This window comes from Xylaria bambusicola (assembly GCF_022495145.1).
Source record: "Xylaria bambusicola strain CBS 139988 unplaced genomic scaffold F5B22scaffold_30, whole genome shotgun sequence".
Taxonomy (NCBI): Eukaryota; Fungi; Ascomycota; class Sordariomycetes; order Xylariales; family Xylariaceae; genus Xylaria; species Xylaria bambusicola.
This window is the reverse complement of record NW_025953583.1, coordinates 489,209-502,419: the sequence shown is the minus strand read 5'-3', so window position 1 is coordinate 502,419 and position 13,211 is coordinate 489,209. Positions and strand designations below refer to the sequence as shown.

The 13,211-nt window shown below is 40.2% G+C and overlaps 2 protein-coding genes across 2 annotated transcripts; one reads left to right on the top strand and one right to left on the bottom strand.

Moving 5' to 3' along the window:
• Positions 1-3,230: 3,230 nt before the first annotated feature.
• Positions 3,231-7,326, bottom strand: F5B22DRAFT_280682 (uncharacterized protein). The gene is made up of 4 exons (XM_047970283.1): positions 6,853-7,326; positions 6,544-6,800; positions 5,919-6,464; positions 3,231-5,860 (listed from the first exon to the last, which is right to left on the bottom strand). The coding sequence occupies exons 1-4, from the start codon at positions 6,872-6,874 to the stop codon at positions 3,443-3,445; spliced, it is 3,243 nt and encodes a 1,080-aa protein (XP_047829513.1). The 5' UTR covers positions 6,875-7,326; the 3' UTR covers positions 3,231-3,442.
• A 1,485-nt stretch (positions 7,327-8,811) lies between these two features.
• F5B22DRAFT_612738 (uncharacterized protein) lies at positions 8,812-11,376 on the top strand. The gene is made up of 3 exons (XM_047975362.1): positions 8,812-9,330; positions 9,383-10,601; positions 10,661-11,376. The coding sequence occupies exons 1-3, from the start codon at positions 8,948-8,950 to the stop codon at positions 10,874-10,876; spliced, it is 1,818 nt and encodes a 605-aa protein (XP_047829512.1). The 5' UTR covers positions 8,812-8,947; the 3' UTR covers positions 10,877-11,376.
• Positions 11,377-13,211: the final 1,835 nt, after the last annotated feature.

Genomic DNA, 13,211 nt, shown 5'->3' with positions numbered 1-13,211 from the left:
TAATTTATTTAAACTTAATGTTTTTAAATTCTTTCCTCTTTTATTTAAATATAATTTAAAAGGGGTATAGGTTACCTTTAAACTTTAAACAACCTTCTTTTCTTTAAAAAGTTATTTCTTTAACTTTATAATTTTAATTAGGAGTTAAGCATTTATTTATTATAATAATTAAGTATTAGCTTTATTTATTAGATTAGGGTTATTAGGAGGTTTTAATAGTTAATTTTAAGTTTATCGTTTTTCCGGAAATAAATTATATTAGCTTTATCCTTAAATTATTATTAAAAACTTTCCTTAATTTAAATTTCTTAAAAGAGCATTAGCTTTAATTATCTATTTATATATAAGTATATTATAATTAATAATATTATAGGTAACCTTAAAGGGAAGCTTTAGAATTATTATAAGTAGGTTAAATCTTAAAGGTTAAGTATAATGTTATAAGTTTCTTTAGTTTTATAGTAGGTATTTAATAAAACTAAAGCTTAAAGAAGGGAAGAATCTCCTTTAAAGTATATATAGGAAGGGTACGTAATATATATAAAGTATATATACTCCAGGGGCCTTAAAATATTATAATATAATAAGAATTAAAAAAACCTTAAAAGGTTAATGCTTAATTATATTTATTAATATATTAAAAAAGGTTTTAAAAAAAAAGTTAAATTATAAAATAATAAAAGTAGTTAAAAAGGAAGAACTATTATTAAACGGTTAAATAAAAAATAGGAAGGGTAGGTTAATAAATATAATAATTAAATTAATATTAAAAGTAATTAAAATAACCTTTAATTATAAAGGTATTATATCCTTTCTTTAATTAAATATTATTAAAGCTTTTAATATAATTAATAAAAGAAGGATAATTTATATCCTTTAATAAAAGGGCTACCTATTATAAATAGTATTATAGGTTTATTTATTTATCTTTAAAAGATTAATATAATTTTATTTTAATAGTATTATTTTTTAATTAATCCCTTTTAAAGTAAAGGTTCTTTAAAGCTCTTCCTTTTTACCCTTATTATTTTTCTTATATATATTAATGTTATATAATAACTTTATAATATATTAAAAAATAGTTATAATAGGGTTTATAAATAATATAAACCTTTTTATAATTAACCTTTAAATAAAATAAAATTATAAAGTTTTAAAAATAATATAATAAATATATAAAACTTAAATATTAAAATATAGGATAAAATTTACCCCTTAAAAAAGTAAACTTATATATTTTTTTAAAAGTTAAAAGGTATTTAAATAAAAAGTTAAATTTAAATAAATAATAATATAATTAATAAATAATATAAAGTTCCTAAAGGTATAGTTAAATAAAAACTTTAAATAAAAATAATACTTAATTAAATTTAAAAAAAAGTTAAATATTTAAATATATATAATAATTAAACTATAAAATTTAATATAAAATAATAATATAATAAAAGTTAAATAAATTTATTTTATAATAATATAAAGCATTTTAATATATAAAGTAATTATATAATATAAATAACTTAAAGGAGATAAATTAAAAGGTATAATTAACTTCTTTAAAAGTATTTAAAATATTTATATTAAATATATTATAAAGGCCTTTAAAGCTATATTAATATATTAATTTAAAATAAAATTAAATATATTCTTTATTAATTTATATTTAAATAATAAAATAATAATAAATAAAAGTTAATTAAAAAATTTAATATATTATAAAGTATTAATAAAAGTTATAATAAAAATTAATTAATTTATATAAACATTTTAAAAATAGTAAATTAAAAGGTAAATTAAAAGGAAACCTATAATTAATATAAAGAATTAATTATAAAATAATTTAATTATAAACCTATATTATTAATAAAATAAATAAATAAAGGAAAAAAAACTAAATAATATTTTAATTAAAACGTAAAAAAAAAAAATAAAGCTATATTAAAATAAAATATAAGTACTTTATAATAATAAAATAGGAATTTAATAAAAAAAGAATATTATAAAAGTTTTATAAATTTTTAAAATATAAAGCAACTTTAATAATATAAATATAAACCGGAAAAATAAAACTTAAAGCCTTTTTATATAAAAGGAAGGTTTTAAAATTTTTAACCCCTTTTTATAAATATATAAAAAATAAAAAAACTTTATAATATATAATTCTATAATATAAATTATTAAAAAATAAAAGGAAAACTTTAATTAAAAAGCTAATTAAAATATAATTATAAATTAATAAAAACCTATAAATAATAATGGAAAACTTAATAAAGATAAAAGCAATTATAAAGTAGCTATTAAGTATTAAAAGAATAATTATATATAATAAAGCTAAAGGAATTAGGGAAAGTAAAAAAAGGGGAATATAAAGTAAAAAAAACCCAAATAGGAAGGCTAAAAGGGCTCCCTTAAAAGTCCTTAAGGAAAGGGAGAAGGCCTTCCTTTCCTTTTTAAATAACTAAGGAATATAAAAAAAGTAAAAAAATCCAAACTTTTTTACCTTCCCTTTTCCTACTATATAGCTAAACAATATATACTAGCTTATATAGGGCTAAAAAGTAGCAAGGTAGTAGCTAGAGGTTGTATAGGGTTTTTATCCGGCTATTGTACAGTTTTACTTATAGCTATATAGGTAGAAGGACCGCGCCGTACAGGCGGCACAGCAGGTATATAATAATAATAATCTACACTCACTTAAATGTCTTGCCTCTGCTGCTCTACAACATTTACTCAGGTAGTTAACCTCATCAAGAGTGCGGGACTCCCCTTGCCCACGCCAGAATAAAGTGCATGGAGAAAATGTGTGATTAGCTTAAACTATTACCACCATCGCCTTTCATCTCCGGCCACAGTGTTTGTGTCAAGTGATTGATCGCATCTGGTTTTTCACGGTTATTAAACATGCCTCTAATGTCGTCAACTCTGACTGTTCATTACTGCCATCTACTTTCCCAATTCAAATATATCGCAGGTCAGTTCTCCATCGCCAAAACTACATCCTGCCCTGACGATCCCTCGTAACCTTCTGATATTTAAATATTGACCTACCCGCTTGTACCTGCTAATAAAAATAAAAGAAAAAGACTTAGATAACTAGCAAGCCAAGCTTTACAATGCCTCTCTTGTAAAAGACACATATAATAACAATTTGCACCAAAAGTAGTCATGCGGAAAAAGTCTAGAGAGAGCGACTTAGTTAACTTTAGCACTTTTTAACCTTGTTTCTCTTACAATCATCACGAACAAAAATCTATTAATCAGGGGTCATATATGCCACATATAAGCTAACCAAGTTTAGGTAGAGTTGCCATACTAATTTAGTCGTATACAATGTAGCAAATATATTGACAAATGACTGACAATTGGAAGTGAACTAATAATTGTAGAATAAGCCAAATTTGACTGCAGATTGAGACCTGCTCAAAAGTAAAGCTGAGCTGTGATCTTATCCAATGATCTGGGTCTTGTCTGCTTCTCGCCAACAACACTTGCGGCCCCATCTTAGCCTCACATTCTCTCCAATGGCCAAGGGAATATAATTAGTCCAGTGAAATTCCTTAGGGTCCATGCTAAGAAGATCAGATACCGACACGGTTCCATGGCCTGGTAAAAACCAAGGTGAAAGACCTTGGATGGCAGTTGAAGAAGGATCTAGCAGAGTTGAGTATCGCCGGATAGTATCCTCATCGACTTCTAACTGTTTCAGGATCAAAACGAGGAGGCACAGCCCGAGGAAGTAGTCTGCACCGAATTGCTGCGCCCTTTCGACTGCATTCGTCAAGTATTCCTTGGCCAATACCAAAGACCCTGGCTCGCCTCTGGTGGCGGCAACCAATCCTTGGATAAGTTCGCACGCCAATGTTAGGGGACACCTATCACCAATAGAAAATTGAAGTTTTTTCTGTACAGTTTCGATTGATTCGTGTGCATGTTCAAAATCTCCACGTACAGCCCAACACCGAGCTTGGTTGAGGGCAATGGTTAAAGTGCAGAAGTGGTCCGGGCCGACTAGACTTTTGAATCCTTGATAGGCTTCGTCAAAATAGACCAAGGGGTCATTCGTTCCCGTCGCCAAGCATATTCTACCGAGATTGTTTGTTACCATGAGGTAGTGTGGATGACACTTGCCGACGAGCCTCTCCAGAGATACTAGACATTTTGCATACATATCTCTAGCCTCATCGTATTTCCCCTGTGCATGAAGAAGCTCAGCGTAGTCATTTGCGGCAACCAGAGTATAAGGGTCATCCCATCCTAGCATTTGCTGGAAGCGGTCGTAGCCCTTGCGTGACATGTCTTCGGCCGCCTTCAGGTGGCCCATCTCCCTTTTCAGAAGGCCAGCAGCGTCCAAGAACCGGAAGACTACTGGATGGTTTTCTAGGTCCCCCACACATAGACCTATTGCCTTCTCATAGGCTTGATTTGCAGCTAGGAAATCCCCTTTCGCGTGTAAAACTTCTCCCAGATCATATAATACGGTTATAGTTTCGAAATTATCAGGCCCATATAGTTTGGTTACCACTTCCAGACACCCTTTGATCATGTCTTCGGCTTGTTTGAACGCGCCTTGTTGTCGACGAAGACCGGCCATGTTTCCTCGGAGACGTATAGTGAGGAAGTGATCAAACCCGAGAACTTTGATAAATGAAGGCAAAGCTTTCTCGTAGAGGGATTGTGCCTCGTCCAGTCTGCCCTGGTGGTCGACAGTCGCAGCGAGATTACTGAGAGTCTTCAGGCTACCCACGTCTTCAATACCAAACGGGATTTCCGACTGACCCAGAGCGATTTGGTACATACGCTCGGCTTCATTCAAGCGACCCTGGTTGTGATAGCAGAGGCCAAGGTTATGAGCAGCAGCCATAGTGGTGGGAGAATTCTGCCCTCTAGCCTTATGCCGCTTATATAACGACTCGAAAATCAACTCTGCTTCCTTCAACCTTCCGGCACGTTCAATCAATGACGCTAGATCATTCATTACTTCTAGTGTCTCTGAAGCCTCTCTGCCAGATATCTTTTCTCGTAGTATCAGTGCTTGTCGGTAAAGCTCTTCTGCCCTCTTCATGTTCCCAGCAAATTTATTCGCTTGGGCAAGTTTTTGTATCAATAATATAGTCCTGGTGTTTTCTGAACCAAGACGTTCGACATATATCGGCTTTGCTTCTTCAAGCTGTGACATACCAGTCACTACAGCACCGTGGGATACGTTGGCTTGGCCACTGAGTGCTAGTAAACCTACGTACTGGGTAACGGGAATAGCCCTAGCTTTCGCTTGTTTGATAAGAGCTCCACATTGAGGTAGACATAATTCAACCCATGCCCGATCAATAGCCGTTGTATCCTCAAGAGGGAACATATGATACATGACACTTATTCCCTGTGTAATCAACAAGTCGGTGTTTGCGGCTAAGACTGAGGCTCGTGCCGCGAGCTTGGTAAGATCGTGCATCCAGAGAAGTTTAGGGTTGTTGTCGACCCGGCGCACCAGATTTAGGTCCCAAAGTTTGCCAATAGCAGCTTCGCGCGCGGTTTCATTTCGAAAAACTTCCTCCAAGCGACCAATCTTGACGGTAGCTTCATTGTTTTGCCGTGGTGCAAAGCAAGAGTCAAATGGCCAACAAGCGCAAGTCTTGAATTTACCCCGTTGCTGAACTGATTTGGCTCCGACATTTGCGTCGAACCCTGCCTCTTCGGTTGTCCGGCCCCAAACGTCAAATAGTGGAATTGCTTCAGGCTCTAACAAAGAGTAGAACTTCAAGACCTCAAGAGCATCAGAGTGTGACTCTTCCAGTGTTTGCAAGATCATGCTGAAATGCTTAGCAACTGGTTGACGATGGTGAGTGTAGCCATCATTCCACTCCAAGACCTGTATTTGTTAGAATAAGGAGGTAAAGAAGGTCAAAGCATGTGTCATTTTATCTCACCTGGTTCGGAGTTCGACGATATCTATTGAGAAATGTCTGCAAATCAAGGTTGTTGACTTTGATATATGATGCCACCTGTTCGATAGCATGAGGTAGCAGACCGACCTCTTTGACAATCTCGGTGGCTAACTCCTTACTACTTTTGAGTGGCTCGTATCCGCTTGCGATAAAAATTTGGATGGCCTCATCGGGATCGAGTTTCTTTATTTCCAGCGAGTCATGAGCCGACTGTACCAAATTTTCAATCACTAATCGTTGCTGGGAACTAATGATAACATGCCCATAAATTTCAATAGGGAGAAGTTGTCGTATCGTGTCAACTTCTTCCTGGCCGACATTATCAATCAATAAAAGCCAATTGCTCATCTTCATCAGTGACCGAAAAAATGTCTTTATCGTTGCATGATCATCCGGACTGGCATCTGCTGCTAGGTCTAGTTCTTCTAGCACCTCATAACATGAGGCAGATAGCTTGGTCATAGAACCAGCATTGAGAAAGAACTGGTTATAGTAAATATGCGCATGCGACCTCTCGTACGCGAGCATCTCGTGGTGGAATATTAGCATAATGGGTTGGCAGGTATGTCTGAGCAGCTTGTGAAGCTAAGGAATACTGTGAACTCACCAACTGTGTTTTGCCGAGTCCTGTCGTGCCATAGATACCCACACAACCGCCAACCACCTCTTCGGCTACTTCAAGCTTTTCTTGAAGCCACTTCAGCTCATTATGTCTCCCCACAAAGTGGCGAGATAGCAGACCTGGCACAACACGGTGACCTGATGCCATGATAGTGGACGCCTGAGATATGGTCCTAATGGGGGAGGTAAAGCCAGAGGAAACAGAGAGAGCGTTAATTACAACATCCAGTTTCTCGTGTAGCGCTTTCCCGTTGGTTAGTAGTTTCCAATAGAATAGAAGCGGAGGAGAAAATACCCCCAATTTCAAGATAGGTCATAGTAGAAGTCAGTTGGTGGAAGAGATTCGTTTTGGTGCGAATGGCCTTTAGGCAGAGACTAAATGGATTATCTGCCTTACCAACGTTTTTCACCGTGATCGCTGAGAATTACCCAGTGAGCTTTTCGACATATATGACTTGATGAAGCACTCGTGATGCTTGACGTGGTCACCTTCCTTAAGTGAATGCAGAAGGTAAGATACTCCACGTATATGTCCACAAGATGAACTCTCAAGGGGCAGACGTTCTTTATCTTAACATCTAGGCATTTCTGATAGTGACTGTAGATAGGAAAGTAATCCTGAAGCTTCTCTATACCCTCGGTAACGATGACTGGAATTGACGATACTTCTCTTACAACCTGGGGTGAAAAAGAAAGGACGGATTAATTCGAGCGAACCGCGGAGTCAAATTGCGGGGGCATAGCATGGAGCAAACATATGATACACCGGGTAGATATAATTCGTCAAATCCCGATGACGTAAGTGTGGCAGATTGGCGTTGTTAGATTGGTGTAATAGTGTCGTACTTACCCCTTACTTGAATCACAGCCTTCAGCAAGCCTCAGACAAAACTGAATATTGAGTTGGCCTGACGGAGAGTGTCTAGGGCATCTTTGAAAAATCCCAGGGCCCGAAAAAAGGCAATCAGCCCTCGAGAAAAGCGGTGGAATGAGCTGTTATTGAATTTGGCGCAGCACTCCTTCTTAGCCACGTCGAACACTCTCTAGTTTTGTTCTCCCAAGTCGGGGTAAAATAACGAAACTTCGGGCCACTGCTCACGTGCCTCTAGACGTTCGCTATGGCTTCAGGACTACGCTCCATACCGAGATTACTGATATACTATCGACCGGCAATTCCCAGGTTGAAGTTGATATAGAGATCCATGAGTCTAAAGGGCCTGGTCAGTACCACTTGCTTCTATCAGTAGAAACAGTTTCTCCCACCTCGTTTCTCGGATATGAGGGAGTTCATCCGCAAACAGATCATTTCCCTCCCGAAATCAAAGACGCCCCGAAGAAAATTGCGTATCATCTCATTCGCGGCTGTATCCGAGGGCTTTGGAAAGAGTTACGAAGGGGAAACGCTGTGGATGAGCACATGGAAGACATTCTTGTCATGTATCAGAGTCTTGCTTCAGGCTTCTCGTCAGTAGAGTCCAACCGCAACGAGAGACTAGTCCCTGAGTTCAATCTGAATTCAAAAGCACTAGGTACGTTGGACAGAGAGTCACGTCTTTGTATACTAATGCGGGTTGCCAGATAAAAATGGACACATATATGATATCGATGGTAGCAGCCTTCATAGGCAGACTAGTTAGTAGATTGCGAATCGTATGACTAGTGTTAAGCTAGAGCATCGGACTGTAAATGGTCTGGAAATGAATGGTTGTAATGGCATAGCTCTGGGGGGGTTGGAGGTGAGTAACAAGTCAGGTTTCATGAATGCCGGCGACGTGTCAGTTCAACTGATGCTTTGGCTGAATGATGGCAGAATCTTCGTCTTACCATTAACTAGAGTACCACGCAAGTTGCGAAATACATCCCATGATGGGATGGGATGGGATGGGATGTATGGTGGAAGTAAGGAGCCTCATCATGTACCTACCTACCACCCTGTCGTGTCAACCCCGGCACCGCTAGGTAGTTCGCTAAGGCTATCTACATGTACATAGATGCATGTACGGTACTTAAGTACTTATTAATCTTATAGTGAGAGGAAATGCTAGTCTACTATAGGTTATAAGGATGGTAATTATTAGTGTAACGTTGAATTTTATATTGGCTGGATATTTATATAAATATACTTCGTACGTAGGGGTTTTTGGAGTAGTAAAATGGCTTCGAGATTAACAGCCTTATGAACAACGGTATTCTTACCTCCCTTAGGTACTCTCTTAGAAAATAGCGTCACGCTAACAATTACCATCCTTATGACCTGTAATAGTAGGTAGGTAGGCATCTCTACGTAAGTAAGTAAGTAAGTACCTAGTAAAACCTCCTGATTCCCCATGTCAGTATCCCCCTCTAGTGTTCGGTAGTGTATGTAGGTATGCCCACTTGCTTCATTGACGATGGCGCCTCCACCCTTGACTTCGACCCGCAAGCAGCGCATCTCCAGCGCAACCCTCTTCCACCCGACATGGATTGCACTTTTCATTATCGTGATCTTTGTCGTCGTCGCTCTAATTAGATTTGACTCCGTGTTGCCCTCGTTTCTCTTCGCGCCGGGTCCCGAATCTTTATCGCCTCCTACAAACATCACACCCACTAGCTACCATGACGCCGCACCATTTGTATTTGATTCCCTACACGGCCTATTAAAACAATGGCCCAACTCATATGCCCCGAATGGACATTCCATTGTCGTAGGCACTGTGCCTCCTCATACGCAACTCTTCCACGGCAAACATGGCCCAGGCCTACCTGACAAACTTCCGTTCTTCGCTTTCGACGCGTACGTGTTTTCAATCGCCCACCTCGCGCCCTTCCTGTACTAACGTCACCAGAGAGATGTCATTGGGTATTTTCGGCGCAACCGCGAGCTCTGTTATTCACACGCTTGCCCCAACGCGTCCTCTACGCGTTATCTACTTTGATGGACAATCCGCTACTCTGACCGAGACGGGCACCTTGGATTCCCAGATGGCCATTCTCGGGGGCGAGGTGCCTTCTGTTCCCGTATATAACCACATATATGACGAAGATCAAAGAGCTTTGGACCTATGTGCGTTAGTAGATGATCTGGGGATTGACGGAGTCGTCAGGATGAACGCTGGTTTTGAGATACTCCTTTGCAATTGGCCACGATCCGGCGTTGAGCACCTCTTCGCAAGTAATCTCACACTGCCGGGCAATCGTGAGCGCGCAGTGGACAAGTCTTTACCGAACGACCCCAATCGGCAGCCCCCTCTCGGTTTCGGAAACGCATTCGGCGAACAGGGCTCGTTCGAGTGGTTGCGAAGTGCTACGTGGCACTACGGCAACTACGGTCAGGGCGGCCCGGCCTTTGGACGTGTGAAGCCGGATCTTTGTACCATGGTGTCGTTCTATGACCCCGAACTCGCGAGTCTTAGTAGTTTACACCATGGCCGCATCATCGGAAACCAGACATTCCAGAATGGCTGGGGCCTTCGGCGAGGTCACCGTCTTGTGGGAATATCCAGTCGCGATGTCAAAGCAGTCAAATCGAGAATACGTGAGAACATAGGCGGCTCAAAGTGTTCCGGCATAGAATGGGCCGTGCTAGCTGAGTCCATTGTTGCCCAACATAAAACTCGCCTGTTAGATATTGCAAAGACAATCAGCAGCCCTCAACCAGCCTCGTTCATTGTCACGAGAATCCATGAATTGTCCCATGCCATCCTCTACGCCTATTTAGAATACCCTTTTGCCGCCATAGGGCGTAGCGCCGCCGAGGTTGAGGCACTCACCGTCTCTCGATGTTCGTCAGCTTACACATCCAAGGTGAACCCAAGTGGGCTGTCTAAATCCGAGATGTTATTATATCATTCAATTAATGTCGTTTTGAATCGACTATGCTCTTTTGAATGGGATCTGCTCAAGTGGAGCGAGAAATACACGACACAGCTCCTCGGCGAAAGCGACGATATCGATCTGTCTCGGATTCAAAAGGAGATCGAAGACAAACAAAAACTTATGAGTTCACTTCTAGCTTGGATCGGATGGGATAACTGGACCCAGTGTGAGGCTCAGTGTTCCGTAGACGTGAGCTAATCCCCTAATTTGTGAATTGTCTAGTCGGCTAATATGATACAACCAAACAGCAGCTCTGTGCGATCCCAACATGGCCCGTTGTATACGCACCTGGGTTTCCTCAAGGAGGCATATACGCCGTGAACAATACGAGAACTTCGATACAAGACTTAGCCGAATTTTGGCGGCCAAAATGCATCAATAGGACGGACTTCGACAGGGGAGGTGGGCGCGGCCGAGACCCCGATCACCAATTCCCTGATATCCCCTCATATAATGAAGTATGAGCCTGGTAAATCAGGATGGTTGATGCCCTCCACACACGTCCCCTTTGGGCTCACAGGAGTAACACGCATCTATTCATACAGCTCCAGCTCCATTAAGTATTTATTGGCTGTCCTAGGCTAGGCATATGAGCTTCGTATACTCGTCTACTGGATAATCTGCGGTCGTGTCGTCGCGGTCTATACCGAGAAGAGTCGCAGGGAGACCAAGTAACATTATATGGAATGATCTCATGGCCTGCAGTAGATTTGGTGAAGTGACCCATAGAGATTTCCTAGCCGCTCAAAGGGGCATTGAGGTATGTGTACGCTGGCGGCGGGCGAGGAGGGTAGAACAGGTTCAAGGTAGATGTGGCGATTTGGTGTATGTCCTGGGGACCACGATAGCATAGAGTACGTAGGCAGAAGGATCAGTATAGGGGTTAATAACCATTGATATCTAACCCTCTAAGCTCTCAAAGGGGTTCGCAACCCGCTATATATCGACCATCTCTTTTCATGAAGCTATCTTGCATATGCCTAGTGAGCGCCACGGAGAGTTGAAGTTCTCTCGAAACCATTAACTCATAACAGCACCTCACTCAAATATATAATATATGATGCGCTCAGGCCGGTCTCTCCACCTATGATAGCACTCACAAAAGGCTAAGAGACTAGAACAGTGTAATCTGGATTAGGCCTAGAGGACTGAATGAAGTGACGATTTATCTGACGAAAGGCACAGCTATATAGAAAGAGTTCTATAGCGAACACCCGAATTAAAAAGCAGTCGTTGACTACCTATATGTCCATTCTCAGCGGCAACTAGCAGCGCAATGCAATTTGCTGTCTCTAGGCGCGGCTGTAGTATTGTCAGTTGCATTGGCAGCAAGAAGCCTTTAGTTGAAATAGTACTGCCTCCCTAATCCCAATACTTTTCGACAGTATGTAAATAACCACATCTAGCAGCTGCTTTGAGTATATGGTAAAAACCAAACACCATTTATAGTATGCATATCAAAACTACCAGGTAGGTAGCTAAGTAGGCTGGCTGGTAACTAACAATTTCTTCCTTTGTGCAACAGTAACAAATCGAGAAGATACGAAGCCTTTAGCCCTTGGCTACCTTATATGAAACTTGGCAAGCTCTTCTATTCAAACACTTTGAGCCACCAATACCATGGTCTAAGTTTCCCCCCCTCATATTCCCCCCTTCCCCTACATGGCCTTCCGAAGATTCCCATCCTTTCTACCATTATCTCATCCTAATAATCACATCACAGCTCTAACCACAAACACTCCTACTATATCGACAGTCACAGACAATCTAGGAAAGAATCAATCCAGCTCAACATGGTTCTACCCAGAAAGATCATCACGCACTGGCAGTAAAGGGTTACTTCCCGCACGCACATAACATACAGATCACGATGACAAATGTCGACCAGTGCAACTCTCCCAACAAGATATTCTCACAACTCGTAATTCGCCTCCGCAAGTTCCAGCTTCCTCTCGAGTTCCACATCGTATCTCCCAGGAGCTAATTAGCCCAGACGCCAACCCTGTTTCCAACACCGCCGCGATTATCAAATTCAAGGCCACATGTTTCAACACCGGAGCCCGAACCATAAAAGCGCCATCCCCAAAATCAAGAAAAATCCTAATCCCCATGCCTACACATACATATCCATATCTGCACCTTACACAGCACAGGTAGTTAGTTAGTGTAAGGGCCGTGAACTCCTCCAAGCAGTATATGATCTTCGGCTCCAGCCCACTAATCCCAGCTTCATAATACATGTCAATTATAGCTTAGGGGAGTTTAGGTTGCCAACAGCCGCTTGCTTACGTATTTCTACGTTGATGTAGGTACCTGGGTAACTTACCCAGGGTAAGTTACACACTAATTACTACGTAGGTAAGGTTGGTAATTAGTTTCCGCTGCAAAAGCACGGGCTGACAACGCGGCTTGAGCAAGGTTCCATCGCAAGGCCAAGATTACTGTACTATTGCCCACAGCCTTTTTAGCCTTTTTTTCCTTGTTATCAAGTGACTGAGACGGGTAATGTTGTTGTATATCATTTGAATCCGAGCCGGTATTGCGAGATACCTACTTAGCTACGATTATATCCAAACTAGTGTGCTGCATGCGATGCATTTTTGCCTACGAACCCATTCCCATAGACATGTAGTCGTAATTGATTGTGCTCTTGACCGACTTCTGTATCGTAGGTAGAGTGTTGTGAACATCTGTGCGTAGAGCTGTGCATCGAGCTACACTAGCAGGCCACATCAGAGGGCCGGCTGGCATGGCCCATGTTAGTCTAGGTTAGATAGTAGGGATATTAGCACAACGCGG